The following is an 18286-nucleotide window of genomic DNA, read 5'->3' as shown; positions in this document are numbered from 1 at the left end:
GATGTATTTGCATTCATTGTTAAACATGTTTAAAAATTAATGCTGTTTACATAGAGGTCTCTTTTCACTTTGAAGCACATTTCTGCATCCTAGTTTGAGCTGTTACTAAAGATCGTAGCACATGATTCAGTCTTGAAGTAGTTGTGGAATAGTACTATAGAGTGGAAGTTCAGGAAAAGCTAAAAGATCATTTCTGCAGCCTCAGAACTTGAATTTTGCTTGTGTAATTATGAATGGTTGGTTTGAATTTGATCTAACCTAGCTCTTTGTTGTTGTTTATATTGGGGCATCTTCTGTAAGTTCTACACATTTACTGATGCTCTGCTAACAAAGGCCACCTGCACCTCATAACGTGTGCTGAGTTTCTGTTGCCTCTTCAGACTCACAAAAGAGAAGTTTTATTTTTAGGCCTTGAGGGTTGGAAATACCCACTTTGAAATCAAATATCCAAGTGCTGTGCAGAGATAATGATAGATTAAGTGAATCGTGAGTACTTCAAAGTGGGTATCTCTCAGTCTCTCCTGTTGAATTGATATCCATTTGTTTAAATGCATTTTCGGTGAATCTCTTCTTATTTTAATGATTTCTGGGCTCTACCCTCTGTATTTCTTGGTGCTAACTGGTACTTCTTAGAAAAGCTTCAATGGGAGCTATTACAAGTCTGACTCAGACTTACTTGGGAGTGCTCTCTTGAGGGTCCCTTCCTCCTTGGAACACACCTTTAACCTTGACCCTGATCAACCATTTTCTTGAAAACTGGTAGTAAGGGACGTTTTTATTTATGCTTCCAGAAAAAAAGAGGAAAGGTCCAGCTGTCTTGCATTTTTCTCTCTTCAGCGTGACCTCCTGAATTTGTCCAGCACATCTGAGCTGAGCAGTTCTGTCAGCCTGGGAAAGCCTCCAGCAGCAGCCTTGAGCAAAAAGGCACAAATGCCTGTTCACTTGGTGCTTCTGCATTGGGAAACAAATGTCTAAGTATTTTACTCAGGTTCAGTTTTTAGCTGTCTGCTTGTTCACCCTTCTGATTTTGTATGGCTGTCAGAACTCTATTGGTGTACCCCTCATGAATAGATTAATAATGGTAGCGGTGTCTCAAAGGGAGCCTAGTTTAGTCTTGGATGTGTCCTTTTTTTCAGGATAACAGAGTGTTTCAAATAGATTGTTTAGTTCGTTTTTTTGCAGGTTGTATTACTTCTTCCTTTTCTTTAGAGTTTTTCATTGCTTTGGTTGAAGTGGAGATTTCAGGTGGAAGCATGCGAGTGTTTTGAATTTAATTTCTCATGATTGAAAGATGTTTTAAGAAATACCTCTTCCTGTAATTTTAAAGACAATTCCCTCCTAGATTAGCAAGATAAAATGACTGAGTAGAGCGCTGAGTACTTGAGACATAACCTATAGGGCTCTTTGAAGTGCCCAAGCTGCAGCTTACCCAAGGTAGCCATGTGCCAACCTTTCACAATCTGCAAAAGCGCCTGCTTGGGGTGAGACTGGACAAAACCCAGTAGAGGCAGATATTCTTCGTGGCAAGTACCTACAGAACTGCAGTTTCAGGGGAATGAGCTTTCTGCCTTAGCTACGGGAAAGATTAGGAAAATATTCCATTTTCATTTGAAAAAAGAAATTACATACCAAAGATGAGCATACTCATATCTTAAACCCAATCTACCTGCACATCTCATGGCATCAGAGTTGTAAGCACACCTATGTGCTGTGCAGAAGTAAAATTACTTCTGCTAGAGCAAGTGCTCTTTGTCATTTCAAACCTAGCATGTGTTTCGTTTACCGTGAAGTGTTAGGAAAACTGTAACCTGCAAAATATTCCCGGTTGTTTAGATTTCACTTTCGAAGTGTGATGATAAGAGCTGAAAGCTGCTTTAGCTGGGCACAGTTCTGCAGTGCCTGCCCAGAAGACTGCATGCCTGCCCCTCTGAGCCTCGGTGTTTCTATATGACAGTGGCAACAACACAGCTAAAATTTTGGGTAGCTTTTCAGAATGATCCTCTGACAAAACAGAATCATTCCACCTGAAATTTGTCCTGCCAGAGCAGAATGAGGTGGGGCAGCACGGTGGAAACCAAGAAGGAGGTTTTGTGTGATTTGACTGAAGAGCTAAACACTTGGCAATTTATTTTATAAACTTCTTGTCCTCAAAGCCAGCTTATTTTATAAATGCTAAATTTAGTCTGTTCAGTTTCTGTCATCAAGGACAGCTTTCTTGGTATGCTTTCTTACAAATTGTTTGACCTTCGGAGATTGCTGCCAGAAAGGAAGAACGCTTTAAAAGCTGACAACTGATTGTTGGAGGTTTGTAAACTGTGTTGTGTGGGAGCAGTAAAACTCCACAAAGGCATAAAGACTCACTGAAGCTTAGTGCCCTGTGAAGCTGATGAACTGCAAGGCGTCAGGATGAGTTGCTGGAAACAAAATGATCTTTGCTTTTTCGCTGGTTTTAACCTCAACTATGCAGAAACTGAGCTCTTTATATCTTGGTCATGGATGGGAGAGAATGCTGGTACACAGAGAAGATTGCCATGTGTACACTAAGAGAGTGGAAAGGGGCTATTGCAAAATTTGCTCCCAAGTAAAGAGGAGGTGGAGTTCAGGTGGCTGGAAAGAAGGTGAAGTCGAACTGAGCAGGAAAGGATGGCCATCTAGCAGATGAGGCATGAGCTGTAACTTCACCATGGGCTTCATAACTTCACTCGGAGTCTTGTGGCTGGTTGTGTGGCTGACTGGTTGTTTTCCCATAATAATTAGGGCAAAGAGCAGTAAGGAATGCTTTTTTACACAGCCAAATAGAGCTTTCTGAATAGGGAAGTCACGTGTTATGCTGCTGGTGGTGTTTATTAACGGCAAGCTGATGAAACAGAACACTGCAGAGAGTAGTGGTGTATAGCTTTAAAGGGCAGGCACAAAAAGCATGAGCCAAGAACACTGACTAATAGAGGCTGCTGCTTTATTAAAAAGCCTTTTGTAGCACAGAGCCATCCTAACCTGTCTTCTAGTTAGGTTTCAGCCTGGATTTGAGTGGATGGTGAACAGCATAAAGATGTGACAGTGCTGTTGCAATAAGAGGCATTGCTGAGATTTGCCTCTGAGTCCCAGCTGGAGGCAGGGCTGAAGCTGTCCCTCTCCTTTGTATCAGCAGGCATGAGCAGTGAGATGAGTGAAGCCATGTGGAGCTGTATCCCTTCTTGTTGTATTTCCATGGTCTGGGCTGGTGTCCAAGGCAGCCCACTGGGTTACAGGGACCTCAAGCTGAACCCTTTCTCACCCACCAAATGCTCTGGAAGCTGCCAAAATCTAAATAACAGAGTTTAGACCCCTACAACTAAAACAAAGTTTGCAAAACCAACATGGACACCTTTGGAAGCCAGACTAGGAAAACCTGTTTCAGATGCCGAAACTAGCAGTCATCTGAGCCCACACTACCAGAAGCAGCTCAGTTCACTAGATGAGAATGGAAAGACAGGAACAGAGAGACAGAAGAAAAAACCCCACACAACCATTTGTTTTTCATCCAGTTGACTTTATGAGCTGACAGAATGGCTCAAGGTATACCTCTGCATATCCCAGCCATAGTGTCATGATCTTCTCAATTAGAAAAGTTGTGGTTCCATTAAATAAAACTAATGGCAACACTGAGCATCTAGGGAAATTAACAGTTAATTTTCAGTTAATAACTTTCTGGGGAGATGCTAAGAAATAGTATGCTGAGAATTCAGCCATCCCTTTTGGCTTCGTTGCTACTCTCAGTCCTGTAGTTCCTAGTTCTGAAATAGCCCTGCTTGCTGTGAAAGGTTTGCTTATACCATCTACTTTCACAAAATAGTGATAATTTAATGTTCAAAGTTTTGATACAAATACAGTTTAAATAGAGCTTTGGCATCTTAGCATCTGAGATTATGGAGAAACATCTATACTGCTTGTAGGGTCACTATAAGGGAATGAGAGTTATTGGGGTTGATCTCTTTGTTCATCGCTTACCAGAACAAAATTCAACGCTTGTTTACAATATTTATCTTAAGTATGAGATGTACAAACCTGTTTTGATAAGGATCCTGTTGCCTTTTGTAATGTCAGCTGACATTGGTCACAGCCTGAATTTACCATAAAAAGAGTATTCTTAGTCTTGGCAGGAGAAAGGAGGTCTTCGAAGGGTGTACCCATTTTCATACTGCTCAGAGAAATTAATGATGGGATTGTTAAGGTTTCAAGTCTAATTTCACTACCGAAGATTGAAATAATAATATCAACTCTATTACCATAGTACACAGAGACTGCATGACTCCTCCAACAACTCTGAGAGAGAAGACAGTATCTACCAAAAGGGAGCTGTGATGTAGGGAACATACAGTACACAAGTAAATGCAGAGAAGCTATTAAAAAAGAACATGATTTGCATCATAGACTGCAGTTACATGATACTTTTTTCCTTTCTTTTAATTCTCAAAAGGCTAGGTGTAATTACTGTAGCAAAATAAAGGCCTGTTCTTAGCACAAATCTAGAACAAGTCATGACCTTCACTTTTGTCTCAAAGACAATTGACTCTATCCATAGAACAATGCTTCATAAGGGTTTGGGGTTCTGCTTTACTCTTCTCATAAGGGAACAGTTGCTGATTGATGCAAAGCCAGATGGATGGGACTTTGGGGCAGACTGTGTTCAATTTGGTGATGGACTACTTTCAAGATCCACGTGGATGCCTTGTGTCCAGTCTCAGAAGTATCCTGGAAGTTAGAAGACTCCTGGGAGCAGTCTGACGTGCATAGACTGGGTTCCTCAAGTCCCTAGTGCCCTCAAGCACTTCAGGATGCTCTGAAGAGTAATGGAGAACAGCAGCTTTGGGGTAATCTGTCTTTCGGCTCACAGAGTAACAAGTTGTGCTACTGAGGCAGGCAGCATTGAATCAACCTGAAAGTCTGCCTCTGGCACCTAGGGAAAGCCTTAGAAGGATGTCGACATGTCAGATTTCCTCTGTGGCACGGTCTGCCCTGTGGATGGAGGTGATGATTTGTACTGCTTATAGAAAATCCTTGCCCACCCACGTGCACAAGGGGATCTCTCATCTCACTTGTATGTGAGTTGATCACATTTGTCTCCCTTCTCTCAAACATTTAAGATGGAAGACATTTCCTTTGGCCTTGTGAAAATTTGGCGGTAGCCTGTGCAGGTTGTGCCTCCCCACCTTGCCACCAGTCTGTTTAGCTCAGCACAACCAGCCCATTGGCCTACTGTATATGTAAGACTTGTCGAAGTTTGACAAATGAACTACACATGTTACAAATGTCTCTGATCTTGTCTTTATCGTGGCACATGTGGCATGCCTGGCATGAAGCCTCATTGCTGACAATAGCCCGGATCAGGTGTTTTAGAGGAAGTCACCAGGAATCATCACTGGGCAGTTAAAGGCAGTTTTGCCCTCTTGAAGAAGTTTTCATAGTCTTGTTACTGGTAGCTAGTGATGTCCTTTGGAAAGTAACCTGTTTTCACTCTGTGTTCTTTTCTAGGAGAACTTCCTGCTAGAAGGATGCTTTTCTTTTGTTATTTATATTACTGCAGAACAGCAGGGTCCAGGGCCAGATGAATTGGGATCCCTTTGTTTTAAGTTGATTTGTGTATGAATAGAGGAAGAGACTGGCTGTTCCAGAGATATTCTTGCTTTCAAATGGAGGAAAATGTCAGATCCCAGAACCAATCTAAATCAGATGAATAGATGAGATCTACTAGAACATCTCATCTTTCAGCATGCCAGGGATAATATGCATTTAAGCTGTTGTTATTAGTTTTAAATATTAGTGTTTCTGTTTTCCTTTTGCAATGGAAGTCCATCCTATGATGAAATTTGGCTCTGACTCCAAACCAGGAGAATATTCTCCACGAGAACATTTGATATATTTGATAAAAATCCTGAAGTGAATTCATAGCTTATTTAGACTAGACAAACTGAAATATTTGTGGCTTAAAATTTTTGGACATATTTTTAGATACTTGGTAAATGCTATAATCTAGAGATCAACAGAATGCATTTAGAGCCTCTTAGATACCATAAAAAGATTGCTTGTTAGATCTGTGTATGGAATAATTGCTTTGGGTCAAGTGAGATGTGAAGTAGCTTGGCAAATGATTTTCATTGAGGTTGGTTTTCTGTACTAGAGCATATAACAACTCTTGTGTGCCTGTAGAGAAGCAGTACTGCAGTGCAGTGCCATGGAAGTGCTTAGCAGAGAGCTGTGCTTTGTCTTGCTACCAGATTATCGATGGGCATTTCCTTCCTTGCTCTGCCTATTGAAAATTACTTGAGAAAACATTTTTAAAGAGTAGCTATTAATGATATACTGTCAGAAGGGAAAGATATATCAAATGAGCTTCTCCGGGGATCTATCTTTGGCCTAGCATTATTCAAAAATTCTATTAACCTCTTTGATGATGGAAATAAGGAATAAAACTAGAGAAATAACAGATGGCACTAGTCTAGAATAAATTTAGTAAGCCAGCTTGAAAGAGTTGGTCTAAAGAATAAAATTATTTTGCAAAGTCAGAAAAACTGTTCTCAATTAGTATGGAAAAATAATTACAAAAAAACGGGGAAGACTATCTAATAACCTAATGAAGAATAACAAATCTCTGTAGCCTTTGCTGCCTGTAACAGGGCAACCATACAAACATGGGGCTCTGTACTGACCTGTGAGTTCACCATCAGTGACCATGTAGAATGCAGTAAGTTGAACACTGAGCTGAAGGACTGTGTTTAGCGTTAAGGTAGCGCCTGCTGGAAAGTGGTGTGGACGAAACTGCAAGGATCGCTGCAAAGAGCAGACAAGAGTGCTAAGGCTTGTTCTTTTAGAGCTGACTTAAGATAAAAAGAATCAGAAAAGACTAGAAGGTAAACAAGTAGGGGAAAATTGTAGTCTTCAAATATGCAGAAAGTTTGAAAAATGGCAGTGACCAGTTTTCTTCATGACAGTTGGAGATCATACAAGTGAGTAACACTAGCTTAAAGTTAGATTCAATATAAATAGTGATTACCTGTGGAGATATTACCTTTTTTTGTCACTGCTGACTTTGCACAGTGCAAAGATAAAGGATGATTTTGTACAATTAATCCTACCACCTTCTAAGGAGTGGGAGTAGAACTTTTTTTTTGTATTTGGTTCAGACTGAATGAGTCTGTGCTTTCTAGCATGGTTTGTCCTTTAAAACTATGAGCTGACATAAGAAAAGGAAATAAATCCTTTGGCTTTCATGTATGACCAAGTTGGCTTCACAATTAGGTGTGCAAGTCATCTTTAGCCATGTGTAACTATGTTTCTTTGTCCTTCCTCAGCAGTCTCCAAACGTCCACAACTACCCAGATATGGAAGCTGTACCTTTGTTACTAAACAACATGAAGGCAGACCCCGCAGAGGATTCATTATCTACAGACCATTTCCAAACACAGACTGAACCAGTGGACTTGTCAATAAACAAAGCCAGGTCATCCCCTACAGCAGCTTCATCTTCACCGGTTTCCATTACAGCATCAGCCTCCTCCCCTTCTTCTACTTCTACTTCTTCTTCTTCTAGTCGACCAGCTTCATCACCTACAGTAATAACATCGGTATCCTCAGCAGCTTCTGTACCGTCAGTATTAACTCCAGGTCCTCTTGTGGCTTCTGCATCTGGTGTTGGAGGCCAGCAGTTTTTGCACATTATCCATCCAGTACCGCCTTCAAGCCCCATGAACTTGCAGTCCAACAAAATGAGTCACGTGCACCGTATCCCTGTGGTGGTGCAGTCAGTACCTGTTGTCTATACAGCTGTGAGATCACCTGGGAATATGAACAACACTATAGTAGTACCACTGTTGGAGGATGGGAGAAGCCACGTCAAAGGTAAGGTTCAACCAGTTTTGTCTGTGGCATCTATAAAACTACATTTGTACGAGAAAAATGTGACAACATAACAGCTAGTTTCCAAACTTACTGTTGTCATTCTCTGAAAAGACATATGACTGACATTGTGTTGAGGAACCTTTAAAAGTTTTATCCCAGATGCTCTCTAAAATCAGTAATTACTTTAATAAAGTTTGAGGTCAGCAAGAGTGTTAGATGCTCAGGCAGCTTGTGGCAAATCCTGAGCAGAATAAATCCTCCCTGAACAGGAGAATGAAGGAGTGACAATATATCAAACTGCATAGGTGAACATGGGAAACTCACCAGGTAGTAGAGATTTGGCAAGGGAAGGAATGTCAGAGAGATGATTTCCATGTAGGAAGGTGTGAAGGAAAGGTTTTTGGACCAAAGAGTGGTAGCAGATGCAGAGAAGTAGAATAAAACCTAAAGGAGTGGCAGTGTAATATTTTGAATTAGATTTCTTCTTCCAGATTAAACAGCAGAAGGGAAGGGAACCACACAGAATATGTGTGTTGGGAATGAGTTTTGCAGACACAAGACTCAAGAGTTACGTGGAGGTGTGAAGGGAGGAAGAAAGCGCATGCCAGAAGGATAGATATACTGTTGGAGAGGTGTCCAAAACACACAGAAAGGGGAGCTGGAGAGAAAGAAAAAACAGAATGTAACAGTTGCTGAGGGAGCAAAAATTTGTTAGAGGTGGTGACGTGATGGGTGGAGGAAGAAAAGAGAAAACAGATGTGCCCAGATGCCTTGAAAAGCACGGCTTTATAAAGAAGGCATTAGTGACAGAGATGGGAACATGTGGAAAGCAATGAGGTTCATCACGTCTGAGTGAATAAGATGTGTCTCTTCCTCCCTTGAAATGAGATATTGCTTGAGGTGGAAAGAAAGAGTACTGACAGGTAACCTCACTTTAGGACTTAGGAGGCTACAGGGTGTTTAGGAATGCATCTTGTAACATCTCTTCTGTACCTAATTGCATAAGGAACCAGTCTCTACAACTAAAAGGCCTTTTTTCTTCAACTGCCATGTCTGGTTTTGATATATTGGCAACTGTGTATTTTTGTACAGGACTACAGTGATGGGTCATTCTGACATTCAGTAGCACCCTGTCCATAAATCTTGGGTATCAAGAGAATGGTAGGAGAACCAAAGTGTGGCCTGTGCCCCCTCTGCAGGCTTGGACTTAGGGATGAGCTCACAGCTGATCTGGGTTTTGTTTTAAGCTTCAAAATGGTGGTTTAAGAAGTTCTAATGCACTTCACACAGTGACATCATTTTAGTACTTTGTACCATTATGTCAATAAATGATGAATAAAAACCAGAGTGTTTCACAGTGTTGTCTTGGAGGGGGGGAAAAAAAAAAAAGAGAAAGGGAAGTTTTAGTTTGTATTTTGATTTTGGAGCTTGACCTTGAGCTCATCCAGAATTTTTCCCATTTGTCTTCTTTTCAGAGTGCTAGTTGACTCTGGTACTAGTTTCTTCCATAGGAGGCACCTCCTGATCTTGTAAAACTGGAACTTTACTCCCTCAGTTTCATCAACAAAATTCCAGAATTTACTGTGCCAGAGGGATTTCAGCCCACGAGCTCCAGGCCTCCTGAACTGCCCTGACAGTATCGCCTTTGTGCTGTTATTGGCAGAGTTCATTAGCCAGCCCTGCAGCACCTATTAGCGTACAGCTAAAGAAAAAGAAGGGATTACGTGTTCATTCTTTATTTTTATCCTATCAGTTATACTCATTTTACTATCACTAATTCTATTGATATAAATGTTCAGGTTAATTTAAATAAATACAATAGAGGAATAATGGGCAACAATGCACTCAAGCTAGTCATCTTTTGTCAGCTTTTGCTGCAGTGTGTTTTTCTTTCTTTAATGTAAAACAAGGTAAGTAATGCAATGATGTTGCATAAATTATCAGATTAAATAAATTTCATATGTGCACAGACCCTTCAGTGGTCAGCTCTCATACCAAAAACAAGAAATAAATGTACAATGATGCTAACAGGATATTGCTGTCAAATTGAATTGGTTGCTAACCTTCTACCAGCTGAAGGAGAAATGCAAGTTCAAAATCATCTAGAGACACAACTTTCAGCTTTTCCATCAATGTTGGTTATTTTCAGAAACAAAAAAAATACTCACTCTGATACAATGTGGATCCACAGATATTGTTGGCAGCATTTATCACGAAACCTCTGCCTTGTTGCTGCCTTGGTGCCAAACCAGAGACACTGTTGATGATCCAGGGGTGTGTGGTCGTGGAGAACTTAAGGTTGTGTTTTGCATTAGCCTGTATCTCTAATGAGGCTTAGGCACTTTCCTGAACAGAGATACTTTCAATGCAAACATTAAGGGAAATTACATCAGATTAAAGTTCAGACCCATCCTAGTGTTCTCAATATTGGTACTTAGGGGAAAAATGCAAGAAACAGCACATAGAGAAAGGTGTTTTTTCAGTTATTCCAGTTTTGTTGTCCTCTTCCTTACAGGTTAGACTAGAACCATTTCATTTTTAATTTTATTGCAAAGCCTTCTCAAGACCATCCCTTAAATGCTGCCTCCAGGCTTTGCCTGGTAGGTTTTCTGCTTCCCCTGATGCTTCCCTGTCCACTGTCCTCTGCCTTGGACATCCCCTCAGTGGATGCTTTTCTTGGCAGATCAAGCAAATAATTCTTTCTTCATGTTCTGTTTGAATTCTCTCTCCCCTTCAGCACAAGAGATCACTGCTTCTTCTTCTGTTTTCCCCTCTTTTTCTATTATTCTGGTTTTTTTCTAGTCCTTCCCATCTTGATGACTGTTCTTTGAGTACCAGTTTCAACAGCTCTGCTGCATCTCTCCCTCTTATCTGTTAACATTTCCAAGCCTTCCTGTCATCTCCTCCTCTGCCACTGTGCATCGTTCATTCTAGGGTTCTCTGTCGCACCCTCCTTCAGGAGAGTCTCAGATCTCCTTTTCTGCCTCCCAACGTGCTGCTCATTTCAGCACTATGTCCTGCCTCCTCTCTCCTATTTTTTACTTGCAGTGTTTCCCATTAAATCAAACTCTTTCTGCAGCATCGGAAGCCAGATGGGTTTGCAGAGAATTAGCTCTTGTATATATGAGCTGCTGACAGCATCCTGTCAGGTCCTGTGCCACGTGCTGCAGCCCAAGGGGGCAATAAGAGGCAGGGGTATCATGCTGCAAGAGTTATCTAGAGTTATCTGTTATCTAGATGCTTTTTCCAGGATAAAAATCTCTCAGTTCACCTGGTGCAAATCAAAATCAAAGCGTTTTTAGGAATTGATAAACAAGACATAATTAGAAGATAATCCGTGGACAGTATGTTCAGTATCAGTGATACAACACTAGCCATTTACAAAACCTTACTAAATTCCTACCAATTTCTAATGCTGTTCTGTAATCTCACAACACTCACATATTTGCACACACAGTTCGGACTTCACTGCTGACCGTGGATCTTCCTGAAACCCCCCTGGTGCAAATGCTGGGGAGGAGGCACCCCAGGGAGACCCCTGGCTCTGCAGATTGTCCCCTACCACCTAATCCTCATGTTATTTTCCATGCACAAAGCCCAGTAATGTGTTAGGCCTGTCAGAGCACAGAGGGATGGGAGCCAGGTTCAAGTCTCTGTGGGCACTGCAGGTCCAGACTGTACCCTCTGCCACCTCTGACAGTGTGGCAAACAGACAAAGTTCACTTCCTTCAGTGGGCACCACTGTTGTCTTACCATTCACAGCACTAAAAACAGTTTGGAGATTATTTTTTCTTTTGTGGAATGGGTGGTGAGCACTAGATAGTATTACATATTAAAGTAATTCCAAAGTGTTAAAGTCCCATGAAAAACTCTGTCCTCAATTTTTCTCCCTGTTCAGCAGTGATGGGGATTGCTAAAAGGTGTAATTAGAGGCACAGCAGGTTGCGGCACCTATAGATAAGATTGCCCGATCCTTTCTGTTAAAACCCTGTCTTCAGTTGCTTGGTCTGTCTGTGTATGTTAACACTTTAGGCTAACATTTTCAATGGCACATGTCTGCCTCAGGCTAGTCTTTTTTTCCTTTTTTCTTCTTTTTTTTTGAGGAAAGTTTCAAGAAAAAAAATATTCCACTCTTCCCGAGACTGAGTAGAGAAACAAAAAAAAAGGTAGCATTTTCCACGTTGAAAAATTCATGTCAGCTTTTCTTTTTGGTGAAAAACTCTAGAATCTCTGTGATTTTTTTTTGCCCTGAAACTCGAATATGGTTTTGGCCATTGCCTTCGTTTTTCATCCTTATAAGAACATGCAGAAACCAAGCAGATTGGGAGACCTGAAAAAAAATATGAGTCCCCTTAAAGAGTAAAGCAAGGGAAAAAACAAGGAGGAGGTTGGAAGGGGCTGAGCAAGAGAGGAAAGGGGCAGGATAGGGTTTGGTGAGGAAGCAAAAAAGTGGTGATGTAGCTACGGGTATGTGGATACGTTTAAGAGGAAAAGTGGGAAAGAGCTGGAGATGAGAAGGGGGAAGAAGCAAAAGGAGGGTAGAAGGGAGATTTGGGCAGAGTAAAGGGAAACAAGGAGACACTCAGACAGACAGGAGTGCGAGAGCCCACCACGACAGTAACGTGTTTCCCCTACAAACTCTGGTCCCATTAGCCTGAGTCTTTCAAGTGCTTTGCTTTCAGAAGATATCCATGAGTGCTGTTGACAAATCGTGTCTCTCTGACAGCAGGTTTTGCCAATGATAATGTGCTTAAAAATTGTTTCCTGTAGTTCAGAAGAGTTACTCCATTCATTGAAGGATTTTTTAGAAGCTCTTTCCTGATGATAGTGCACCAAGGACCTGTGTAGTTTTGAAATTTTTGAGGTTTTAGGTTCTCACTCCTACAGGTTATAAGTTTTCAAAAGGTACAATCACTGGCAACATCCAGCAGTCAGAACATTATAAATTTAAATTTGCCAACTGAACTTCATCTGCCTCCTGTGTACATTAACATCCATAATGACTTTGGTGTGGACTATTTTTGTGTTACTATATGTGTGTATAGACTTAGCAGGAATAGATGAATTGTGTCTTTTTCACAGTTTACACACTCCATATTCCTTATCGTTGATACATTAATAAGTAGTAAATGCTATATCTTTTGCTACAGCTTTTTCTGCCATTTGAAACAGGTAATACCACTAGATTGCTCTATACGTTGCCCTTGGGATTTGTTTCTTTTAAGTACAGCCTGTTATTTCTACCTACTGGAAAGTTTATTCCACAAAAGTAGATGCAATTTACAGTACAAAGTTAGAAATTTAGAAGACCATTGCATATGTTTAAAAGTCAAGATTATATGGTCTGTTTGCATGAATTATGATATAGAAGAGGCTCTTAATTAAAACCAGTAGTGTTGCCTTTTTTATTTCATTTGAAGCTATTATCCTTTCTACATTTTTAGTAGATGTTTATTTTGGATTTGAGTTGCATTGAGGCAGAGAGTTTTTGCTTTAGCTGTAATCTTTTCATTGCTGTGCACAAAAATCTTTTGCAGCTGTATGTATTCCAGCCTGTGCATCCCCACTCTCATGCCTCCCAAAATGTTGACTCTCTCTCCCCTTGTTTATTTGATTTGTCTGGAATAAATATTAGTGGTTCTTGGAAAGAAGCAGCAGGTTGGAAATAGCTAGCCCAGAAGAGAAGGGAAGCAGAGGAGAGGCTTGTGTGCAGGGTGAGACCTGTGTTTACTGGAGGTGGTGCATGTATTTAAGAACTGGAGCAAATAGCAATTCTTGCCACAGTGGAGAGTTAAAACAGAAGTTACAAGAGACACTGTGGTATTTCAAATTGAGAAGGTGGCTGCCTGAAGACAGACTATCTTGAGTTAACTATGGGGAGTCTGATAAACTATCTTCCTACTTTAGTCTCCAGAAAAGTCTCAGTTTTGGTGACTCACTAGTGACATACTTAGGTTTATCGAGTGTAGAAGCACATGCTCTTCAAAAATTTATCAACAGTGGGTTTAACTTCATGTGTGTTTTTAACCAGGAGTAGGTTTGGGGAAGGGAATGAGGTGGATGAGTATTCCAACTTCAATTGTGAAGTCCAGCATAAGGAGGATGAGGAAGTCCATTTCGACATATACTTAGTCCCTGCACGTTTTAGAAGCTGTTAATTTTGATGACAAGAATGCCTCTGCTCCTTCAGCTCTGTACTCTCATCAGGGATGAGCTTTAATCTAATTGTTTTTATCCACAAATTTGTATCCAGCAGAAACACATGCATAAAACTTCTCGTGTATTTTATCCCTGCCTTGGGTTTTACTGTGCCTTGGACCAACCTACTGGAAACATTCTGGTGTCTGAAATACCTCAAAACTATTTCAGTGTGGAAGTTGCACTCTGCTACCATTTTGTAGTGGCTTTGCAATATTTTATTTAATATTAAATGTATTCTGTCCTTATTGTTTTCCCTGTTTACTTTAGTGGTAGGGTATTTGTGTGTTGGATGCTCAGTGAGATATAAATCTCAGTAGTCTCAATAATTTGATTTATGTGTAGAAGAGTTCCCTTGGCATTCAAATATCTTAGAAAGTGGAAAGTTCTTTGCTCAAAAAAAATGGTGTTCTGTGTTTATGTATATAACTCGATGGCAGAGATGCTTAAATATGTGCATACATTACATCATTGCCATCACTGTCACCTTTGTATTTCTCCACACAGCTGTTGTTTTACAGATTTATGGCAAAATATTTGACTGGTGAAATGATTTTAAATATTGCCTTTGATTGGATCATAGCAATTAATATTGTCTGTTAGATTAGTTACACTGTGCATTCGGTGCCAATTCCCATTTTCTGTGAACCATAGCTTTGCTGGGTGCAGTTAACTGCTCTAGCCATATAGTCCCATAAAATCTCAATAAAATCTGGAAGCTGTGGAGTATGGGTAATATTACTGTAAATTGTAATAAAAAATGCCCCTGTGGACTCTATATTCTGACCATTACATTCATGGATATGGCTGCTTTGTACATAAAGCTTTATGAGATAAATCGACCAATTCTACTGCCCCTACCAGACACCAGCTCGTTTGAATGAAAGTCTGATAGGTACACTCAGAGCCTTTTCCAATGCATAAAGCCTTTGTAATGAACTTTACATAGGAAGAAAGATGCCATAGATGTGTTTCATATTGTATGGACCAGCTTAGGAATAGAAAATCATGAATCGTCATCCCTACACATTTGTTAGGTCCATAAAGCCAGTTTGTTTTCCTAAAACCTGTGACGTAAACCCAAGTATAACATTTAATCTCTTAGACCATCATTTCCAGTAGCTCCTGTACCTTTGCCTCTGGGAGTGTTGCTTCCACCATTAAAAAAACCACCTATCTGTGATGTTCTTTGACATTCTGCTGGGGAAATCCATACTAGGCTTCTGTTCTCTAAAAAAACCTAAAACAACTGCCCAAGAAGGAGGGAATTCAGTTGTTTCAGACATCAAGTTATGGTATGAGGCTGTGCTTGCACTGTTGTAAAACCCATTTTCCAAGAGAACTGAGAAGGACAGAGATGAATTGGTCCCTCCGCTTGGCATTTGATCCACCCAGAAGCATTTTTTTTAATCAGAGATATTTGAAACTGTGGCAGATAAGAAAGTGCAGAAGTTAAAATTGTCCAGTAGTTTCCTTCTTGAAGTATTCAGGTACTGAACTATGCTGTATGCCAAATGTAGAGACCAAACTTACGGTTTAGACACTACAGTGTTCATAACTGCTGGCAGATTGTTGGTTTTGATGATGATTACTGTGTCCTCTTCCAAATTTGTCTATTAAGGCCCTGAGGCCAAAGATCATTGTTACCAGCATTGCTTCTGGGCACTGAGGCGTGTCTTTGGCTTTAAGTGAACTGTAGCAAGTGAGGAGGCAGTGGGAGCAAGTGAGGCCACGCAGTACTGTTGCCATTGTCTCATCTTCAGGCACTTAGTGGGATCCTCCTGACACTTTTGGTCTTTTCCCAGAAAACTGAGGAATGACAGTCGCATGGCAAAGGCTACCCTCCTCCTCTCCCCAGCAAATAGCAGGTCTACAGTGGCTCTTGGGGGCACCAAGCCAGTTTCCTCTGCCAACACTGGTGCCTCGACACCCAGTGAGAGGAGGGAGCAGGGCTGAATTGTTCATCAGCTGAATTGTATGAATACACACACAAGGTATTTGTGTGTTCAGAACCCATCTCCCTGTACTGGCTTTATGGGAGAGTTGAGGTGATTGTATTTGCAATGCAGGTGCATGAAGACAAGGGGGTAGAGGCTCTTTCCTCGCCTCCCAGTGTCACCCATTTCCTGAGGTGTCCAGGGCTCTGAGAGAGGATGGGGACTGATCGGTCAGTTGGGTCATAAGGTGGCAGATTATCATTACTATTATTGGGTTCAAACTATTTCTTTTGCAGTGTTCCTGGCACTGTCAGATTAATAGCATGTAGTGTTAAAGCATGAGTGCCATATAATTTTCTCAACCATATTTTCCAATATCATCCTTCTAGGAGTTTGGCAGCAAATGTTGCTTTGTTACTTGAGTCCTTCTTGCTCTGCAGACACATGGACACACAAGTGCATAACAGCAGCACTAATGAGATTGTTTTAAATGTTAATTTTGGGTTGTGGGCTAGTATTTGAGTTTCCATTCCTAATGGAGGTAAGTGCAAAACAACTGTTGCTTACAGCTAGAGATAATCTTTTTTTAACTCGTATGCCAGCATGCACTGGAAGCAACTGGAGAGGATTTTCTAAGACAGACATTTGGCAACAGCAAACATGACTCTTTCTGGCTTATTTGATGTACCTCACATTTCTGCATAATTTCAGTTTCTGTTGTGATGAAGACCTGTGGCTATGTTTGCGAGAGCAAGCAGGTCACCTGGGCATGGATCAGAATTGGCAAAGCCAGTGGGGCCCTCCATCCAGGCTGATGTCTCACCTAGCAAAGGTCTTGGCAGTGCTCTCCTCACTGCAGGCCTGTGTAACCCTGCTTGTGGTTGACTGGTCTAGTGGGTGGATATCATGGCCATCATGAGCAGTCATTTTGTTTAGTGAGTTGAATATTAGGCATCCTTCAGAGAAAATAGGTTGGAGAGTTCAGTACGTGAAACAAAAGTGGACAGACGGGCTCTGAATTTGGAAATCCTTTCAAAAAGCAGAAACAGATTTTTAATTGCTTTAAGAGAGCAACTAAGTGTAATTCCTTTTTTTTTTATGTTATGGTGTATCAGCAGGCCTACATGTATGTATGTTTGCAGAGTTATCAGCACAAAAAGTTAATTTCATGCAGAAAACTGTGGTATTGAGGCAAAATGAACCAGAGGCTTCAGTATTTCAGGATCCTGACATTTTCTCTCTTAGTGTTTGCACCAGCAAGGAGTCATTTCAGCATTAGTTAATATTATGTGGCTTAGATATAAAGAGGCAAAACTCCTGATGGCTACTCAGTTTTCCCCTAATCTTAATTATTTAATTAATCTTCATCCCAAGGGATTCAGTTTTGCCTTTAAATCAAAGATAACGTGTAGATGTGAAATTACTTCTACCAAGTCTTCACCAGCCTACTGATGGGGTGAGTTTTCATCCCCTTCATTCACAGGAAATTTGACTGGATTAAAAAAAAAAAAGGTCATGGTAAGTGATGATTCGAGTATGTGAGTGAATGGTCCCTTTCCCCCCTGAGAGGGCCCAGATTCAGGCCACCAACTGCAGGAATTTTGATGGCACATTGCCTCTCTTGACCAGGTGACAGCACTTGAACTGTGTATCCCTAAGTAATGTCTGGAAAGAAGCAAAGTGATTAGGACATATTCAGGTGCAGATGGAATGTGACAGACAGTGATAGGACAGCATCGACCCAACAGCCTGGTAACAGCAGCACTTGTGTGAGAACTGAGGAGTGGTACTCTGGGCTCTCACAGTCCTCCCTTGCCAAGAGATGCCTCAATGCAACCAGCAGCACAAGTTTAGAGAGAGAAAAAGGAGAAAAATGCCCCGATGGCACGTGCCTGTGCTCAGGTTGTTCCCCTGGGAAGATGGAGGCTGTGTCCTCTCCCAAGAGGTTCATCTGCCCTTAGTAGGCAGCAGGCTGAGTCCTTCCCGAAAATTTTGCTTCCACACATGGCTAATCCTGTACTGTGTCAAAAATGACACAGCCATCTGCCAGAAAGCACATATTCAGTCAGTGCTCATTAGAAAGTTGCTATGCAAATTAAAATCTGTTCTAGCATTGTAGAAGGGGCAATTTTGTCCTGAGAAACGGGATCAGGTTATTGTCAGGCCCCCACAGCCAGCATAAATTTTAAAGCCAAGAAACTGTTCAGTTTGATAGAAATAGAAGAAAGCTTATGCCTGATCCAGACCAGATTTTTTCCTACTGGCAAGTGACAGTT

General features: G+C 41.0%; 1 protein-coding gene across 5 annotated transcripts in view; it reads left to right on the top strand.

Annotated features, from left to right (window-relative positions):
- The window catches only part of KLF12 (KLF transcription factor 12), a 255583-nt gene that overhangs the window by 149155 nt on the left and 88142 nt on the right, over positions 1 to 18286 (top strand). For 3 of the 5 annotated variants that reach the window (XM_061995492.1, XM_061995512.1, XM_061995499.1), the window contains exon 4: positions 7329 to 7875. In XM_061995492.1, the coding sequence (XP_061851476.1) occupies positions 7329 to 7875 (547 nt within the window). The remainder of the gene's footprint in view (positions 1 to 7328; positions 7876 to 18286) is intronic. The other 2 variants (XM_061995504.1, XM_061995521.1) reach the window with 1 other exon arrangement.

This window comes from Colius striatus, chromosome 1 (genome assembly GCF_028858725.1).
Source record: "Colius striatus isolate bColStr4 chromosome 1, bColStr4.1.hap1, whole genome shotgun sequence".
In the NCBI taxonomy this organism is placed as follows: Eukaryota; Metazoa; Chordata; class Aves; order Coliiformes; family Coliidae; genus Colius; species Colius striatus.
Note: the sequence above shows the minus strand (reverse complement) of the source record. Positions and strands in the feature narration are given on the sequence as shown.